This window comes from Lithobates pipiens, unplaced genomic scaffold (genome assembly GCF_037356315.1).
Source record: "Lithobates pipiens isolate NorthernLeopardFrog02 unplaced genomic scaffold, aLitPip1_a1.2 Scaffold_16, whole genome shotgun sequence".
NCBI lineage: Eukaryota > Metazoa > Chordata > Amphibia > Anura > Ranidae > Lithobates > Lithobates pipiens.
In genome coordinates this window covers 261,270,898-261,292,321 of record NW_027507748.1, presented here as the reverse complement: position 1 = coordinate 261,292,321, position 21,424 = coordinate 261,270,898, and the positions used below count along the sequence as shown (strand labels likewise).

The 21,424-nt window shown below is 43.6% G+C and overlaps 1 protein-coding gene across 1 annotated transcript in view; it reads right to left on the bottom strand.

The window, feature by feature from the left end:
• Positions 1-21,424, bottom strand: part of SORT1 (sortilin 1) — a 234,401-nt gene that overhangs the window by 160,840 nt on the left and 52,137 nt on the right. The window contains exon 3 of the mRNA XM_077481349.1: positions 8,789-8,862. Within this exon, the coding sequence (XP_077337475.1) occupies positions 8,789-8,862 (74 nt within the window). The remainder of the gene's footprint in view (positions 1-8,788; positions 8,863-21,424) is intronic.

Genomic DNA, 21,424 nt, shown 5'->3' with positions numbered 1-21,424 from the left:
GGGCTTCTAACAACTCAACGCTTCCATCGGTGAGTCTGGAGACAGGATCCGCCGGCAGAAGTGACCGCAAATGCAAGTCCCACCCACATATGAAAACGGTGTTCAAACACCACATGTGAGGTATCGGCGCGAACGTTAGAGCGAGAGCAATAATTCTAGACCTCCTAACCTGCAACCAGAAAAAAAAAAAAAAAAAAAAAGGGGGATTAAAGTGTCGCCTATGGGGATTTTTACGTACCAAAGTTTGGCGACATTCCATTAACATGTGCAATTTTAAAGTGTGACATGTTGGGTATCCATTTACTCAGCGTAACTTCATCTCATCTTCCACATTATGCAACAAAATTGGGCTAACTTTAATGTTTTTTTTAGCATATTGCATAATAAATTATTTAATTTTAATATATATATATATATATATATATATATATATATATATATATATATATATATATATATATATATATATATATATATATATATATTTGTTTTTTAAAACAGCTTACCTGCAAAATCCTTTTCTTGGAGTACATCATAGGACAGAGTCTCAAGTAATTACTTGGTGGGTTATAGACCTACCTTCAGGTGTTGACACTGGTATAACCAATACAGGAAGTTGACTCCCCTATATACCCCCCCCCCCCCCTCCTTCCAGGAACACTCAGTTTTTGTAGCCAAGCAATACAAGTAATATACTCTTGCCCCATAAAACAGAGGGGCGGGAGCTCTGTGTCCTATGATGTACGCCAAGAAAAGGATTTTACAGGCAAGCGGTTTTAAAAATCCTATTTTCTTTATTGTACATCATAGGACACAGAGTCTCAAGTAATTACTTGGTGAGATGTCCCATAGCAATGCTACTTGAGGGGAGGGGGAGACAACCTATAGGGTAACCCCCAGACCTGAGGACTTCTACTGCTGCCTGCAGCACACTGCGCCCAAAGGCGATATCCTCATTCCATCTTACATGCACTTGATAAAATTTTGAAAATGTATATACTGAAGGCCAAGTCGCGGCCTTGCAGATTTGAGACCTGGAGGCCTGGTGACGCACTGCCCAAGAAGCACCAACCGCTCTGGTAGAGTGTGCCTTAACTTGAAAAGGGGGAATCTTTCCCTTTAAATCATAAGTCTGAATTATAACTTGCCAAATGCACTTAGCGACAGTGGATTTTGATGCTGCCTGTCCCTTCTTAGAACCCTCTGGCAGAAGAAATAAGATATCAGTCTTATAAATCGGAGCAGTTTTCTTAAATACATTTTCACTGCTCTCACTACATCAAGACAATGTAGTGACCTTTCCTCCCTGGAACAAGGTCTTGGGAAAAAACCCTGGCAGGACAATATCTTCATTCAGATGAAAGCCTGAAAACACTTTTGGCAAAAAAACCTGGACAAGGGCGTAACACCACTCTGTCCTCATGAATAATCAAATATAACTCCTTACAAGAAAGAGCAGCCAATTCTGAAATCCTCCTTGCTGAGGATATAGCAAACAAAAATATCAGCTTCCTAGTCATAAGGACTAAGGGAACATGCTGCAATGGTTCGAATAGCTGTTTTTGTAACACTGACAACTAAATTTAAGTCCCAAGAGCTTAAGAGTGATTTAACTGGCAGATTAATCCGCAGCACTCCTTGCATGAAACCCTGGACTAAAGAATGCATAGCAAGCAGTCTTTGAAATAAAAATTGATAAGGCTGAGACTTGGCCCTTAATAGTACTCAGGGCCAACTTCATATCTACGTTTAATTGTAAAAAGGTAAGAATTCTGTCTATGATATATCTCCGAGGGTACCAACCCTTGGACTCACCAGGAAACCTAAGCTTTCCAGGCTCTATAATATATAGCTCTGGAAGCTGGCTTCCTAGCATTAATCAAAGTAGAGAAAACTGACCTGGAAAGCCCACGTTTCTTCAGAATGTGGGACTCAATAGCCAAGCCGTTAAATTTAGCGTTCGTAAAGTAGGATGGAATATCGCCCCCTGAGATAGCAGGTCTGGCCTTAGTGGGAAGAGCCCTGGACCCTCCACTGCAATCCTTACGATCTCTGCGTACCATGACCTTCTGGGCCATGCTGGTGCTACCAGCATTACCAATTTTCTTTCCAGCTTGATCCTGCAAAGAACTTGAGGTAGCAACTGAATCGGGGAAAAGTGCATAGATCAGTAAAAACTGATCCCACGGGGTCACCAACGCATCTGTTCCGTATGTGAGTGGGTCCCCTGTCCTGGATGCAAATGTTGACTAGCTTAGTGTTGAATCTGGACGCTAGAAGGTCTATGTCCGGAGTCCCCCATCTTTGGCAAACAGCCTGAAACACCTTGTGGCGAAGAGACCATTCTCCTGGGAATAACTGCCGGCGACATAGATGGATCCCTCCTGGAGCTCCACAGAGCACTGGCAAAAAAACTGAGTGCTCCTGGAAGGAAGAGGGGTTATATAGGGGAGTCAACTTCCTGTATTGGTTATACCAGTGTCAACACCTGAAGGTATGCCTATAACCCACCAAGTAATTACTTGAGACTGTCCTATGGTGTACGATAAAGAAATTGCTGTGCAAATACCATGCGTGATAAAACGTTGCAACGACCGCCATTGTATTTTCTAGGGTCTTTGCTAAAATATTTATAATGTTTGGGGATTCTATGTAATTTTCTATAAACAAAAAAAAATTATGAGTTTTTATATGTAGTAGAGAAATGTCAGAATTTGCCTGGACCAATTGTCAGCCTAAGGACCAGAGGTCTTTTTACAATTTCGCACTGCACTGCTTTAACTGGTAATTGCACGGTCATGCAATGTTGTACCCAAACAAAATTTGCGTCTTTTTCTTCCCACAAATAGAGCTTTCTTTTGATGGTATTTGATTGCCTCTGCGATATTTATTTTTTACGATAAAGGGAAAAAAAGACTGAAAAAAAAAAAAATAAATAAAAAAAAAGATATTTTCTACTTTTTGTTATAAGAAAAATCGAATGAACTAAATTTTAGTCATACATTTAGGCCAAAATGTATTCAGCCACGTGTCTTTAGTAAAAAAAATGTCAATAAGCATATATTTATTGGTTTGCGCAAAAGTTATAGCGTCTACAAACTAGAGTACATTTTCTGGAATTTATACAGCTTTTAATTTATGACTGCCTATCTCATTTCTTGAGGTGCTAAAATGGCAGTGCAGTACAACCCCCCCCCCCCCCCCCAAATGACCCCATTTTGGAAAGTAGACACCACAAGGAAATTGCTGAGGGGCATGTTGAGCCCATTGAATTTTTTTTTTTGTCCCAAGTGATTGAATGACACAAAAAAAAAAAAAAGTTTACAAAGTTGTCACTAAATGATATATTGCTCACACATGCCATAGTTATATGTGGAATTGCACCCCAAAATATATTCTGCTGCTTCTCCTGAGTACGAGGATACCACATATGTGAGACTTTTTGGGAGTCTAGCCGCGTACGGCACCCGAAAACCAATCACTGCCTTCAGGATTTCTAATGGTGTAAATTTGTGATTTCACTCCTCACTACCTATCACAGTTTCGAAGGCCATAAAATGGCAAAATAGCACAAACCCCCCCCCCCCCCCCCCCCCCCCAATGACCCCATTTTGGAAAGTAGACACCCTAAGCTATTTACTGAGAGGCATGTTGAGTCCATTAAATATTTTGGCACAAGTTGCAGGAATATTACAATTTTTTTTATTTTTTTTTGTCACTAAATGATATATTGCTCACACATGCTATGGGCATAAGTGAAATTACACCCCAAAATAAATTCCGCTGCTTCTCCCGAGTACGGGGATACCACACGTGGGGGACTTTTTGGGAGCCTAGCCATGTACGGGACCCTGAAAACCAAGCACTGCCTTCAGGATTTAAATATAAAACGCTACCAAAAAAAAAACTGTTAGCGATCGCAGGGATCAAGCCTGACTCTGCGAATGCTGCAGTTATGTGTTTAGTGTTTTGTAAGTGACAGTGATCGATCGATACTGCACTTGGGTGGGCTGGGCGGAGGGGCAAAAAACACAGGTGCTAGCAGGTATCTGGGCTGATCCCGCTAACTATGTGTTTTTTTGGAACCCTAAACTGCTGGGGACGCTAGTATAGATCTGATCAGATATTGATCTGTTCAGATACTATACCACTACGGGAGGTGTATGCTATGCGCGTGGGTGTTAGCGGTACTGGCACTAACCTAGCGCTGCCTGGGGCGACGCAGACCCCGACCCTAAAACTTAATTGATATCACCCGCCAGGTGATCAGGGGGTTAAACCTTTATTGGGTAATAAATGGTGGGTGCCCTGATGCTATAAAAAAGCAAACTAACCAGCGTCACCCGTAACACTTATACGGTGATCACTGGTGAAATGGTTAACTAGGGGCAATCAGGGGGTTAAAATCTTTATTAGGTAGTATATGGGGGTACCTGACGCTATATAAAAACCTGACGGGGAACCTAAAAAAATAACTAGCTACCTAGCGGCACCAGTGACACTAATGCAGCGATCAGAAAAACGATTGCTTAGTGACACTGGCAAAAGGGGGTGAAAGGGTTAACTCTAGGGGCAATCAGGGGGTTAAACCTTTATGAGGGGGAGGGGGGTGGGGGGCTACCCCTGGACCTAACACTAACTGCCTTGACAGTTTTTACTGTCACAACTGACACTAAATGCAGTGATCAGTAAATAAATGATCACTGCAATCAGTGACACTGTGACTGGGAGGGGGGGGGGCGAAATCGGGGGGCGTTCGGTGGGGGATTTGTGTGCCTATGTGTACCCTACATGTCAGTGTAGTGTTGGTGCACACTTACTATGTGTTCTCCTCGCAGTCCGGTCAAAAACACCGCCCCGAGGAGAATGACATCACTTCCTCCCTGCCTGTGTTTACACTACACAGGCGGGGGAAGCTTCTCATTCGCCAGGAGCGATCGAGAGGGGATGGCCAGAAACCAGCCAGCGAAACAGACCGCCGCAGCCAGCGGGAGGGGGTCCGATCGGACCCCCCACCCTCTGGAAGGCAAGCACGTACATGTACGTGCTTGTGCCTGTCGGTGCCATTCTGCCGACGTACATTGCCATGCGGTGGTCCATAAAGTGGAGGGCCACCTGAAGAAAAAAAATACATTTAAAATTAGAAAGAAAAAAAAAGAAAAATTTATTTTTTTAAATCTACCAGAAATGCCTGTTGCTAGGCACATCATCCTAATGTGCCTCTTCCTCCTCCGCGGAGATCTTCTTTCTTCTCTCCTCCGTGCGGCGTCTTCTGGGTAATGGGTCACGATGTGTTCTGGGAACTGTGTGTCCCAGAACACAGGCGCGCCCCATTCACAAAGCGCTGTGCGACTCGCGCATGCGCAGTAGGAAACGGGCAGTAAAGCCGCAAGGCTCCACTGCCTGTTTATCTTAGATAGAATGGCGGCGCCGGGACCCGAGAGCCAAGGGACGGGTCGGCCGACATCGCGGACGCCCTGGACAGGTAAGTGTGCTTATTAAGTCAGCCGCTACAGTGTTTGCAGCTGCTGACTTATTTTATTTTTTTTAAACCGGCCTTCCTCTTTAAGTGGTTAAATTTGGCCTTTTTGTTTATATAAATAAAAAACCCAGCGGTGATCAAATATCACTTAAAGGAAGTTCTATTTGTGTGAAAACAATGATATAAGTTCCTTTGCTTAGTGTTGCATGACCATGCAATTGTCAGTTAAAGTAGCACAGTGCTGAATAGCAAACAAAAATCCCTGGTCATGAAGGGGGTAAAACCTTCTGGAGATCAAGTGATTAAAGAGGAGGTTGCACTAGCAAGTAGATATGCAATGGGTCAAGAGTTAAAGTGATTGTAAAGGTTTTTAAACAAACATATCATACTTGTCTCCACTGTGTAGCTCGCTTTGCATAGAGTGGCCCCAAACCTCATCTTCTGGGGACCCCCGGCGGCTCTTCCACACATCAGATAACCCCCTAAAAGAAGCACTCTCCCTAGAGGGTTACCTTTCGGGCAAGCTCCTGATTCCATAGCCGCCGAATGTATGACTCGACCCCACCACACACATCCTTGGATTTGATTGACAGCAGCTGATGCCAATGGCTGCGCTGCCATCAATCGGTCAACGAGACATTGGCTGGAGCTGGTGTGCATGTGCCAGTCACGCAAATTTAGGGGGCTTAAGTAATAGGGGGTTCTGCTGCATTAAAAAAAATTTTTCACCTTAATACATAGAATGCATTAGGCCGCGTACACACGGGCGGACTGTTCGCCCAACTAAGTTCGTCAAACAATCCGACAAACAGTCCGTTCAAAATTAGCATGAACGGACTTGACCACACACGATGAACGAACAGTCCGCTGAAAACGTGCGTGATGACGTGTACAGCACGTACGACGGGACTAGAAAAACGACGTCCTATACACTGCAATGCAACCTTCGGCCGTGTAAACCCTTTCTGAGCATGCGCGATACTTAGTCCGTCCAACTTGCCTACACACGAGCGGACTGTCCGCTGAAACCAAGTTTGGACGGACAAAACCAAGTTTGAACGGACTGTCTTACGGAAATTCCGTAAGACTTTGTTCGTCAGACTGTCCGCTGAAACAGTCCGCTGAAGCCCACACACGAGCGGACTGTCCGCTGAAACACTGTTCAGCGGACTAAGTTGGGCGAACAGTCCGCCCGTGTGTACGCGGCCTTAAGGAGAAAAACGGCAAGGGTTTACAAGCCCTTTAAAATTGTGTGCCAGAAAACTTTAGTACTGTATAATTTCCATATGCAATGCTTTAAAAGCCCCTGCATCTCTTAAGAGATTAAACTAAATAATGTTTCTGGAATTATTGCTCACTCCCACGTGCACGACATGTAACATAAATAGAGCAAGCCACATTTTTGTATGTAGTGGCCCCTTATGGGTGTGTTCAGGTACCTTGGGGCGGTTCTTAGTGCTTGGGGGGGGGGGGGGGGGGGGGGGGATAGGAGAGAAGGATCAAAAAAAACCACCCACACACACACACACACACACACACACACACACACACACACACACACACACACACACACACACACACACACCCCTTTATATCACATAGGGGACAAGTTCTCTTTAATGAGACATCGGGGTCCAAGGTGGTGTGCAAAATCCCCACTGAACAACAGCGTTGAAAAACACATATGCACTTGCCACTGCCCTGTGTGCCATTTGGTGGTGGCTGCTGCTAACACTAATAAGGTGTTCCCACATCTGCAAGGAAGATAAGTGCAGTGCTGCTCCCTTTTATGCAGTAAAAAGAACATGCTGACCTCCAAAACAGAATTAACAAATGTGTTAAAAGCACTTGTGTAATGTCACAAATCCAACGTTTAGGTTAAATAATTTTAAAACTTACAAACGACACTGGATGAGCAGGAACACGATTTTAGTCAAAGCGAATCTATGTGGATTTTTGAGTTGCAGACCCCAACACCAACAGGACACATTTTGGAATTTGATACCAATTGCTTTATTAGTGGATTACTAGTTTTTAGTGTAGGATTTGGTTACTTTCTAATAATCTTCCCGTTTTTAATGTTTTTTCATTTCTTTATGCATTTTACAAAAAGGATGTAGATTATTGGCATCATAGGGTAGAATATACTTTTTTTTTTTAATAAAGATTGGGAGTAAGAAGCCGAAGGGGAGATTATTACCTATCCTTTTTTCCACAAGACAGCATTCATGAGTTTAAACTGTTTTGATATTATTTTAGATATGAATATATAATGGCAACTTCAAGCTTTTAATACTGTTAAATGAAAATATAAAAAAAAAAAAAAAAAAAAAAAAAAAAAAGACATAAATGTCCAAAAAATATAAATATTAAATCTTTTCTGGTGACATTTTTAAATATGGTGTTAAGATTGGGTGGGTAAAGTTTACAATGTGAGCAAATCCATAAGCATATGCATTCTATAAAAAGATCAGAGAGCTCGGGAATAATGTTCTAGCACATAATCTGCGTCTATCGTGCATTGTTTTGGTTTATATGTTATGCTCATCACTGTCTTGCTATGCGTGAGATAAAGAGCAACATTTATGGTTACCTGTAAATAAACGATCACATTGTATATGGAGTCACTGAAGTTTGTGTTAAACACAGTACATATTATATATGGTCTCATATTTCATTGTGAGATGTGCGTTTGTATTTATAGCACCGAAGCTAGGATTGTGTCACTATTTTTTTTTATAGTGAACCTAAACTTTAGGTTTGCGATATTACACAAGCACTTTAAAAGAACACATTGTTATTATTTCAGTTTTGGAATTTAGCATATATTTACTGCATAAAATGGGAGCAGCACAAATAATTATAACCCTCACCGCTGGCGTATAGTATATGTCAGTGGCAACACAAGGGTTAAACCCACAGACCCCATCTCTGCAGAGGGGACCTTGAGGCAACAGAAGATAAAGAGACAAGCACTGCTTTCATGTCATATACCACCAAAACTACTATTAGAATGCTAAATATAAAAAAAGGAGAAGGAGGAGAAGGAGAAGGAGAAGGAGAAGGAGAAGGAGAAGGAGGAGAAGGAGGAGAAGGAGGAGAAGGAGGAGAAGGAGGAGAAGGAGGAGAAGGAGGAGAAGGAGGAGAAGGAGGAGAAGGAGGAGAAGGAGGAGAAGGAGGAGAAGGAGGAGAAGGAGAAGAAGGAGAAGAAGGAGAAGAAGGAGAAGAAGGAGAAGAAGGAGAAGAAGGAGAAGGAGGAGAAGGAGGAGAAGGAGGAGAAGGAGGAGAAGGAGGAGGACTACTCACCTCCTGTACAGCTTTGACTGTCCATATGTAACGATAATGAATGGAAGCTTGAAAGTAGTTAGGACAAGTACAACCTAAAAAAAAAAAATATTAGGCTTACATTAGCGTAGATAAAACACAAATTGGCAGAAACTTACTGTATATGAAACTGGAGCAGCTTTTCTGGCTAGAGAGGACTTTGATTAACACAACAGATGTTTTGTACAGTGCCTTGAAAAAGTATTCATACCCCTTGAAATTTTCCACATTTTGTCATGTTACAACCAGAAACAAATGTATTTTATGTCATAGACCAACACAAAGTGGCACATAATTGTGAAGTGGAAGAAAAAGGATTTAGATTTTTTTTACAAATAAAATATCTGAAAAGTGTAGCGTGCATTTATATTCAGCCCCCTTTACTCGGATACCCCCAACTAAAGTCTAGTGGAACCAAGAGCCTTCAGAAGCCATGTAACTACTAAATAGTGTCCACCTGTGCGTAATTTAATCTCCGTATAAATACAGCTGTTCTGTGAAGTCCTCAGAGGGTGGTTAGAGAACCTTAGTGAACAAACAGTATAGCGAAGGCAAAAGGGACACACCAGACAGGTCAGGGATAAAAGTTGGAGAAGTTTAAAGCAGGGTTAGGTTATAAAAAAAAATAAAAAAAAAAATAAAAAAAAAAATATCCCAAGCTGTGAACATCTCACGGAGCACTGTTCAATCCATCCGAAAATAGAAAGCGTATGGCACAACTGCAAACTTACCAAGACATGGCCATCCACCTAAAACCGACAAGCCAGGCAAGGGGAGCATTAAATTAGAGTAACAGCCTCCCTGTCTTGGACCCCTTGTCCCCTGTCGAAGAAGGGCCCTCCTGGCGGGTATCTGGCTGGGGGCGGTTAACGGTGTTTGCAAAGGCGGCGGCCAGCACTGGATTGTGCATCGGGTGCTTGTTTGAATGGTGTGATGGAGACGCGGAGCACTACAATGAAGGTACTGCTGATGCTGAAACATTCCTCTAGTTCCCGTTGCGCAGATATGCCTGTAGCCCTGATCATCACTGTAGTGTTTTACTCTTTTGTTGATAGTTAGCAAGGCGCCCACCACCTGCAATGTACCCACTATGCAAAACTGATAAAGTGAAAATGTCTCAAAGCCATCTTAACAAGGTAGTTGGTGTTTGGCGGGTGGAGTGGGTCCTTCATGAAATCTACAAGCTATGACCTCCAATTCACTTCTTGGTTAAAGCGGTTAATGTTTTAGTGTTTTTCCTCACTGAGGTTTTTATTTTTTTCCTTTTAATGCTTTGGGTTTGGTTAGGGAGCTCCTGACCCCGTTGTGCCCAGTCACTTCCCCACATTAGGTAAACGCCCCTCTGGGTCCCAGATCAAGAGCCCTAGGGGTGTATTGAAACCAAGTCTCGCAAACGCCATTGGCGTTTTAGCCATCAGGCCTTGCCAATTTCTCAGTGCCCTCCTGAAACTTGTTTCTCTCTACTGCCCCTCCTTCCGCTCCTCTGAATCCCTCCTACCCTTGTCTCTGTCGCCTCTCTCAACTTCTACGCTTTCCACTTGGTGGACGTATGGAGGGTTTTGAACCCAACTCAAAGGGACTATACTTTCTACTCGCACCCTCATGATTCTTATACTAGAATCGATCTTCTCATGATACCCCAATCGATGTGCTCTACAGTAAAAAAAGCCTCCATAGGGCCCATCACTTTCTCAGACTATGCCCTAGTCTTCGTAGATATAGAAATCTTGGACCCAGTGCATAAACAATGGCAACAGAAGCTCAACGATACACTGCCCGAGGTGGTAGAAGAGGTCTCTAGAGAGTTGAGGAACTTTTTCTCCAACACGGAAATGGGTAGTGATCCACTGATAGTCTAGGAAGCCCACAAGTGCACTAGAGCTGCCACGACGCGTCGACGTAATCGACTACGTCGACTAAGAAAATTCGTCGACGTGCGTAAATGGCGTCGACGCGTCACGCACGTGTCATGTCGCGGGTAAATGGCGGTAATGGCGGCGGCAGCTGCTGCTCCTGCTCCCACTCCCAGGAATGGGAAAAAAGTTCCGGTGCAGCACGAAAATCCAGACCACGACTTTCAAAGGTATGGGAATTCTTTAAACAGAGGCCAGATAAAATGGTCCTTTGTTCCCTCTGCAAAACCGAACTGGCGTACCACGGCAGCACTACTGTGATGCACGAGCACCTCAGAAGAAAACATCTTGGCGCACTACGGCCTCAAAACGACGAGCCATCTTTGTAAGTACTTACTACTTACTTACTAGTATTTTGTTCATTTTGGGAGTAATTTGTGGTCAATATTTATTAATATATTATTGCTCATGCTGCTACTGCTAGTAAGTAAGATACATCATTATTAGTGCATGCTCAGGGGCCAGGGGTATTTGTTGCTGTGCTGCTTTGCTAATTTCTTTTAGTGGCCATCTCATGTTTTTTTTTAATGTTTCACATTCACAAGGCACTTTTTGCACTGCAGCCGTCTTGCTGATCTGGGGATCCCTCAGCGCATGGTTTGACAACTTCCTGCAATGTATGAGCTGAGAGAAGAGATGCCATGCTTTTCTTCCAATACACAGAGCAGCAACAATATAATTATAATATTAATTTAATTGCAGACAGACATTTACTACACTACCCGTGCCCTCTTTTAAATATGCAGTACAAGTACATTATTAGCAGCATTGAGCATTCATGTTGGTTAAACTTGGTTCAGGTTCCTAAATGTTAATTATTATTGTGTCTTTTTTTTTTTTTCTCAGGAAGAGGCAAAGCTGTGTACAGGAGTTCTTCTTCCATAAAAAGGATGTCACTGTTTGCTCACCCCAAATGGCCGTTGCATATACCAATAGCATACTCAACATGATTGTAAAAGATATGAGACCTCTTTCTATTGTAGACGGTCAAGGATTTCGTGAGATGATCAACACGTTTTACCCAGGATACACACTTCCCTCCAGGTCCCATTTCACTAAGCTGATGAAGAAGAAATATGAGGAGAATTTTGAAAGATTGAAAGCATCACTCAAAGATGTGAAATCAAAAATAGCTCTCACCACAGACGCATGGACCAGCATTGCCACAGAGGCATACTTGGGTGTCACATGCCACTTCATCAATGAAGACTGGAATCTTACATCGTACAATCTGACCACTATGCCACTTGAAGATCGGCACACAGCTGAAAACATTGCTAACTGGGTGGAAAAAGCAGCTGAAAAGTTTGAGATATCCATGGCCAATGTAAATGTAATTGTCCATGATAACGCTGCAAATGTTGTCGCTGCTCTGCGTATTTTGGAAGAAAAGCATGGCATCTCTTCTCTCAGGTGTGCTGGTCATACATTGCAGTTAGTTGTCAACCACGCCCTGAGGGATCCCCAGATCAGCAAGACCCTGAGGGCAGCAAAGTGCCTTGTGGAACATTTTAAAAAAAGTGAGCTGGCCACTACAAAGCTTAAAGCAAAGCAGCAACAAATGGGTACCCCTGAGCACACACTAATAAATGATGTATCCGTAAGATGGAACAGTACTTTACACATGATCAGCCGCCTGCTTGAACAGAGGTGGCCTGTGACTGCAACTCTTTCCGATCCTGATGTCACACCATGAGGGAAGCGCTTCCTGGATTTAAAACATGATCAGTGGAGCTTACTTGAGGAAGTGGAACAAGTCCTGAAGCCATTTGAGTGTGCTACTGTTTTCTTGAGTGGAGAGTCCTATGTGACTGCTTCAGCTCTACCTCCTCTGGTAAAGGGCCTCCAGAAATCCATACAGAGCACAATTTGCAAGACAGCAGCAGTTAAAGCTTTCCAAAGTGTTGCTGCACAGGAGATGACATCAAGATGGGAGCGGGAAACTAAATTCAGAGATGATGGTGGAGAAAATATATATGTCTTATTGCAGCAGCCCTGGACCCCAGATTCCACAAACTAAAATTCCTGCCAGCAGAGGACAGTTTAAAAGTTCACCTCAAGGTCCAAGCTCTTGCTCTTGAAGTGAAAAGAAGATACGAGGAAGAGCAAACGCAACATCGATGTGAGGAACAACGGTCAACCAGTGCAGACATGACATTTTCTGAGAAGAGGCAAGTGTCTCTGTTAGACACTTTGCTCGGTTCTTCAGATTCAGATGACCACCACAGTAATGGCGAGGATGACACTGGTCACATCCAAGATCAAGAAACCCACAGTGAAGTTGTGCGGAATGAGATACACATGTATTTCAGTGAGCAGGCTATTCTAAAGGAAGAAAATCCGCTGAAATGGTGGAAGGAAAATGAAAAGAGGTTTCCCATCTTGGCCATGCTGGCAAAGAGTTACTTGTCTGTGCCTGCAACATCAACCCCATCTGAAAGGCTTTTCTCAGCTGCTGGCAACATTGTTACTAAAAAAAGAGCAAGCCTAACATCAGAGCATGTTGATATGCTAACCTTCCTCCATCGCAATGCTAAAATATAGCATTGTAATGGAGGAAGTAACACAGGCCCCCAACCTTTTGCACTTGTCATGACTGTTGTGTTCTTGTTGGGCTGTATTAGTGTATTTATGTTGAGATGGCTCATGGCTGCCTTCAGTGTTGTATTGGCCATATTTTTGCACAGCCACAGTGTTGAGCAGTGCTTTTGGTGGGCTTGGTTCCTCCTTGCTTCCTTCCTTGAAAACGGTTACCTCCTCAGGTATGTTTTACATTACAATTAAAGTAACACACCACAAAAATACTGCTCAATCAGCACTCTGACTCTACAATAACACTATATATTCAATCATCAATGATTACAATTACATAGTGTTATTGTATGTTGACCAGCATTTTTGTGGCGTTAAACACTTTAGGTCAAGAGGCATAATACCATATAAATTCTGCCTAACACTTTGCAAAATATGCATTCTGATCTGAAGGCATTATGTGCGGTTGAGTAGTAAGGTTAGTTAGTACCACACATTGTTGCACAATGCCTTCTGAATGCATCTTTTGCAAAGTGTTAGGCAGAATTTATATGGCATTTTTCATGCCTCATGCCCTAAAGCGTTACCTTGTATTTTTTGCCACTTGTGTTTTTTTTTGCAAACACAGTGTTGAGCAGCAGTTCAGACTCGAGCAGCAGTGCTTTTGTGGATATGGCTCCGCCTCCTTCTTGAAAACTATGTTACCTCCTCAGGTATGTTTTGCATTAGAATTAAAGTAACACGACACATAAATACTGCTCAATCAGCACTCTCTACAATAACACTATGTATTTAATTAAATCAAAGATGATTACAATACATAGTGTTATTGTATGTTGACCAGCATTTTTGTGGTGTTAAACAATAACACTTTAGGTCAAGAGGCATAATGCCATATAAATTCTGCCTAACACTTTGCAAAAGATGCATTCTGAAGGCATTATGTGTGGTTGAGTAGTAAGGTAACACACAATGCCTTCAGAATGCATCTTTTGCAAAGTGTTAGGCAGAATTTATATGGAATTTTCATGCCTCATGCCCTAAAGCATTACCTTTTTATTTTTGGGCACTTTATTTTGGTATATTATGTCTTTCATGTGTTTTGTACACACTACACAGTGTTGAGCATGAGCAGCAGTGCAGAGCAGCAGTGCTTTTGTAGCATTTTTATATAGCATTTTTTTTAATGCTTCAGGCTCTGAATTAATGGCAATGGCATAACCATTATTCGTGCCTGATGCTAAAGTGTTTACATTTTATTTTTGGCACTTTTTTATACTGTAAAAACTTTACCACATTGAAGTACTTTTTGGAAAAAATGTAATAAAAGTTGAAATATTATATTTAGAAGTTGTACGTATCATTTTTTTGTAAAGTTATCCAAAGGATTATTATCTAATCACAAAAAGAACACACTAGATTCATTAAAAAATAAAATAAAAAAAATAATCGGATAGTCGTTGACTAATCGAAAAAATAATCGATAGATTAGTCGACAGACAATTTAATCGTTAGTTGCAGCTCTAAAGTGCACTATCAGGGGTCTTCTAATAAAAATAGGCACCAGCATCAATAAGGCAGGGGCCCTGCAAACCTTAGACCTAGGAAAAATCAGGGCTCTAGGGGCCACACACAAACAATCCCTAGTCACTCGGGTGTTACAGGAACTTACAACCCTGGGAAACCAACTGAGCTCACTGGCCTTGTTCAGGGCTAAAGAAGCTATTGCAAAATGCAAACGTACCTTCTATGAGCACAGTAACAAGTGTGGTAAACTATTAGTATGGGCCTTGAGAGCCCAGCGGGCACCCCTCTTCACATCTTCTGGTCCTGCAGGCTCCTGACCCCCTATTGGACAGAGGTCCACCACATTATACAGAATTTCACAGAGTGGAGATTGCTCCGTATGTTGTGGTGGTGTATTAGAAAGAACTCGGGAGTCGGGGGCAAAGTATATAGAAAATCTGTCCTGCCCTCACTGGTCACGGCAGCGAAAACATGAATTCCCTTTTCTGGAAGCGGACGGAGCCTCCGGGAGTGGCAATATGGTTGAAGATGATAACTGAAATACAAAGAATGGAGGACCTGGTGGCAACTGACAGGGGTCTCAGGGAACAGTTCCTCAAAAAGTGGTATTATTGGCTTGAATTCTTTCTATTCTATTCTATGGAGTATGCAAGGCTGACAACATAAGTACCTGGGGACCTGGAAATCCAGGTTAAAAATGGAGGGAGGGCCTGACGGAAAGGAATACCCCCCCCCCCCCCCCCCCACTCCTTCCCCAAACCCTCTCCCCCGATGTGTCTTTTCTCCTCTTTATTCTCTTCTTGCCTTTTTCGCCTATTCTCACTATATCTTTTACTCTCTCTTCATTCTCAAAAGGATTGATGACCCATAGGTCACAAGCAATCTCCCATTACTCACTGACAAACCAAAACTGCCATCACACGGGACACAATGAGCACCATAATCTGGTGATTGGCTTCCCACATTGGGAATATTGAAGTCCTAACAAACCGTTATAACTTTTCATGTTACCCACACTTTCTGAAAGGTTGTGATATGCTGACAGTGCAAACAAAATGTTTTCTTTCCTCTGTATAAAAATATGTGTACTGTTATTACCTTGTTTTTCCATAAATAAAGAATTTAAAAAAAGAAATAAATAAGTTTAACAGCCAAGAAGAGGCCCATGGTAACTCTGGAGGATCTACAGAGATCCACAGCTCAGGTGGGAGAATCTGTCCACAGGACAACTATTAGTGGAGCACTCCACAAATATGGACTTTGGTGGGAAGAAGGAAGCCATTATTGAAAGAAAGCCATAAGTCCCATTTGCAGATTGCGAGAAGCCATGTGGGGGACACAGCAAACGTGGAAGAAGGTGACCTGGTCAGACACCAGAAATGAACTTTTTGGCCTAAAATCTAAATACTGTGTGTGGTGAAACACCAACACTGCACATTACCCTGAACACACCATCCTCACCATGAAACATGGTGGTGGCCACATCATGTTCTGGGGATGCTTTTCTTCAGCAGGGACAAGGAAGATGGTCAGAGTTGATGGGAAGATGGATGGAGCCAAAATACAAATAAATATATCAAAAGTGTGGCATGCATTTGGATTCGGCCCCCCCCCCCAGTCAGTACTTTGTAGAACCACCTTTTCGTTTCAATTACAGCTGCAAGTCTTTTTGGTTCATGTCTCTACCAGCTTTGCATTCTAAGAAGAAAACCTGTTAGAGTCTGTAAAAAAAGACCTGAGACTGGAACAGAGGTTCCCATTCAAGCAGGGCAAGGACCCTAAACATACAGCTAGAGCTACAATGGCATGGTTTGGATCAAAGCATATTCATGTGGTAGAATGAATAAATTACCATAAATAAAAATTGACATTCTGTGGCAAGACTTGAAAATTGCTGGGAGTACCTCAGTTTTGTAGCCAAGCAATACACGTGTATACCAAAGGAGGGAGGGACTTCTGTGTCCCGTGATGTACTTCAAAGAAAAGGATTTTACAGGTAAGCTGTTATAAAAATCCTATTTTCTTATCATACATCACGGGACATGAAGCCGTAGCAGTTATATGTGGGATATCCCATAGTAATGGCAACTGAAGGGAGGGAGACAACAAAAGTAGGGCACCATGAGACTAGTAGACTCATACTACAGCCTGCAGTACACTGCGCTCAAAGGCAATATCCTCCTGACCTTTTACATCTACTTGATAGAATCTGGTAAATGTATAGACTGAAGATCAAGTCGCAGCCTTGCAGATCTGAGCCCATTTAGGCTTGGTGATGCACTGCCCAAGAAGTACTAACAGCCCTGTTGGAGTGCGCTTTAATATGTAAAAGGAGGAATGTTCCACTTTAAACCATAAGCTTGAACAATCACTTGACCAATCCATTTAGAAAATTGTAGACTTCAATGCTGTCTATCCTCTCTTAGGTCCTTATGGCAGCACAAACAAAACATCTGTTTTACGAATCTGAGCGGTCGCTTTCAAATAGACCTTGACCGCCCTCACTACATCAAGAGAATGTAATGACTTTTTCCACAGAACGAGCTTCTGGAAAAAATTAAGGCAGAACAATATCCTGGTTTAAATGAAAACCTGATACCACGTTCAGCAGGAAATTAGGATGAGGTCACAATACAACCTTATCCTTACGAATAATCAAATATGGCTCTTTACAAAAAAGAGCAGCCAACGCTGATCCTTTCTTGCAGAAGATATGGCAACCAAGAAAACTATTGTCCTCGTCAAGAGGACCAAGGGATCTGACCAAGGCAGTTTGCTCAAACTGCTGTTTTGTAAAGCAGACAGGACTAAAATTTAAAACCCACGGGTTCAGGGGTGATCTAACTTGGGGATTAATCCGTGTTACCCTCTGAATAAAGTTACGAACCAGAGTGTGAAGCAAGTGGAAAAAAATCCCGATAAGGCCGACACCTGGCCCTTGATGGTGCTCAAGGCCAGCTTCATCTCTAATCCCATCTGTAGGAATTCAAGGATCCTACCTATGACATTTTCTGGGGTGCTAATCCCTGGATTCACACCAGGAGACATATGCCTTCCAGACCCTAGTAAGATTCTGGAGGCCGGCTTCCTAGCATTAACCACAGAAGAAACTACTGGGGCTACAAGAAGCACCTCCTTCCCTTCTTGTTTGATCCTGTGAAGAAGCTGTGGAAGCAGAACAGGAGGGAAATGAGAACTGATCCCATGGAAAGTATAAGGCATCTGTTCCGCATGCCATTGGATCCCTTGTCCTTGACACAAAGTTGTCAATCTTGTTAAACCTGGATGCAAACAGATCAACAACTGAAACTCCCCATTTTTGACATATTGACAAAGATGCCAGGATGAAGGGACCAATTCTCCCGAGAACAATTGTTGGCGACCCAAGTAGTCAGTGTGCCAATTCTCTATCCCTGGAATGAAAATTGCTGATGGGCAAGGAATGTTGCTTTCTGCCCAAGAAAATACAATTCACCTCTCTGGGCCGCACGACTTCTCATGCCCCCTTGGTGATTGATGTAGGCCACTGCTGTGGCACTGTGTGATTGAATCCCGACAGGATAATTCCGTAGTCTGAGCATCTAGGCCTCCAGAGCCAGGCGCACTGCTCGAATCTCTAGAATATTGATGGCCAAGGTCTTCTCTGGTTTGGACCATTTCCCCTGGACAGATGCTTCTTCCAGGACTGCTCCCCAGCCTAGATCTGTTACCACCTTCCAGGTGACTGGTAGAAAGGATTTCACTTTTTGAAGATTCTTGGATATCAACCACCAATTGAGGCTCTGATGCACATTGGGGGAAAAACGTATTGGGAAGTCCAGAGCTTGGACCTTATTGTTCCAAGTAGACAGAATACTGTATTGTAACAGTTTTGAATGAAACTGCGCATAAGTTACTGCCTCAAAGGAAGACACCATCTTTCCCAACAATTTCATGCAAAGTCGAAATGAAGGATTCTTTGTTTTGACCAATTGAATCAGTTCTTTTGGAACTTCTCCTTTCCTGGGGCAGAAACACCCTCTTCTGAGCTTTATCCATGATCATCCCCAAGTACTGCAATCTCCTTGATGGTTTTTAAGGAGGATTTCTCTAGGTTGAGAATCCAACTTAGGCCTTCCAGGTAGCTGACTGCAGTGACCAAAGTTTGGTTTAAGCGGGCTACCGATTGATCTAGTAGATCGTCTAAGTAGGCTAGTATTGTTATACCTTTGGCCCTTAACCTGGCTAAAGGAGGAGCCAGGACCTTTGTAAATACTTGAGCTGCAGTAGTCAGACCAAAAAGGTAGAGCTAAAAATGGAAAATTACGATTTTCTACCTCGAAGCGTATAAATTTCTGATGATAGGGAAAAGCGGCACAGGGAAATAAGCATCCTTGAGGTCAATTCACGGCAGAAGTTCTCCCCCCTGTAGGACGCAGACTACTTATCGGATTTGACTCCATGCAAAAAGGAGCAGATATTTAAAAACTGGTTTAGACATTGAGATCTAAAATGGGTCTGACATCCCCGTTTTGTTTTGGAACCGTGAATAGGTTTGAATAAAAAGCCCAAACCTCGCTCTTCCAAGCAGACGTCCGATATCACTCCTTGAGATAAGAGATGAGCCAAAGCTAGAAAGAGGCTTCTTTTCACTGGATCTCTGGGAACGTTTGATCTGAGAAACCGAGGAGACGGGAACTCTCGGAACTCCAGTTTGTAAGCTAGAGAAATTCAGGAAGCCATCCATCTGTCTTGACATTGTTCCTGCAAGAACCTTGAAAATTGTAGAAGCCTTCCCCCAACTTGAGCTGGCGGGGGCGTCCCTTCATAAGGAGGCTTTAGTATTTTGTTCTGTGGGTTTCCTCCCCCAGGTCCTCTTTTGGCCCTGGGACTGACCCTGAGGTTCACCTCTTGAATCCGATGGAGGAGACCGTCATGACTGCCTGGAGGCTGCTGCCCCTGGCACTGGAGAAGAAGCACGTTTAAAAGTAAAATGCTGGGGGCATGGTCTCGGCATGGAGGAGTGAAGAAGAGTCTTCTTTGGGCTCCCAGACTGAGGCTCCCCAGCAGCTTACCCGCATAACATCGCATCTCCACACGGCTCAGGAACCTGAGGAAGCAATACCTCCAAACGAGAGGCTCTCACGCCAGCATGGAGAAAATCCTGATACCGATACAGACGGCCGCAACTACTCTGGTCCCAGCCAAGATGGTGCAGACACCAGCTATGAGGACGGAACCCAGCCAGCCTGCAAAACAGAGGGGGAGCAAGGTATGATCATGGCAATGATATGCCCCCTTCTCTCAATAGAGCGATCACTCCCCCTGCCTCGCCCGCTCGCTGTCCCTCACATCACTGGGTAGCCCTGGAGGCAAACTAGGCAGCTCCACACAGTGGGCTCTGGGAGACACACAGACCTCCCAATACCAAGTTGCCATACCCGGCGCACCGCTGCTCCTCACAAAGCACATGCAGGCTACAGCGAGTACTACCCCTTCAATTGTGCCCCTACGAGAACCATCAGCTACACTTTTCAATGAACAGGCTTTATGGGCTCTACTGCAAAAGAAGAAAATACCTGGACTCTCTAGCCTCCAGAATGAATGAAGGTTGAAGGTTTACCCCGGTTTATGGAATGTCCTTCCTTAAACAAGTTCTATGCTACTTTGCATTGTTGCTGTTGCCCCATCTGCCGTGTACTTATGGGCCTGATGACTCTCCCCGTGAGGTATCCCTGGTCCCCCTAGACTGATTGTCACAGCCCTATGGCCTTGACTGTTTTTTGAAAAGACCTTAACCACTTAAGGACCGCCGTATTGCCATTGTACGTCATCACAATGGCACAGGCAGGCACAAAGCACGTAGATGTACGTGCCTGCCTTCCAGCGGGTGGGGGGGTCCGATCGGACCCCCTCCCGCTGGATACGGCGGTCCAGTTCGCTCCAGGAGCGATCCGTGATGAGGGGATGGCCGTTGGTTTCTGGCCACCCCCTCTGGATCGCTCCTGGCCAATGACAAGCTTCCTCCCATTGTGTATTGTTTACACAGGAAGGAGGAAGTGATGTCATTCTCCTCGGGCGGTCTTTTTGACCGGACTACGAGGAGAAGACTAAAAGTAAGTGCACCAAAACACTACACTGACACATAGGTACAAAAACCACCCCCCCGATCACCCCCCCAGTCACAGTGTCACTGATTGCATTGATCATTTCTTTACTGATCACTGCATTCAGTGTCAGTTGTAACAGTTAAAACTGTCAGGGCAGTTAGTGTTAGGTCCAGGGTAGCCCCCTATCACCCCCCAATAAATATTTAACCCCCTGATTGCCCCTAGTTAACCCTTTCACCCCTTTTGCCAGTGTCACCAAGCGATCATTTTTCTGATGGCTGCATTAGTGTCGCTAGGTAGCTAGTTATTTTTTTAGGTTCACCGCCTGGTTTTTATAGCGCTAGGTACCCCGATATACTACCCAATAATGGTTTTAACCCCCTGATTGCCCCTAGTTAACCCTTTCACCAGCGATCACAGTATAAGTGTCACTGGTGACGCTGGTTAGCCAGTTAGTTATTTAGGTTCCCAGTCAGGTTTTTATATAGCGCCAGGGTCCCCCATATACTACCTAATAAAAATTTGAACCCCCTGATTGCCCCTAGTTAACCCTTTCA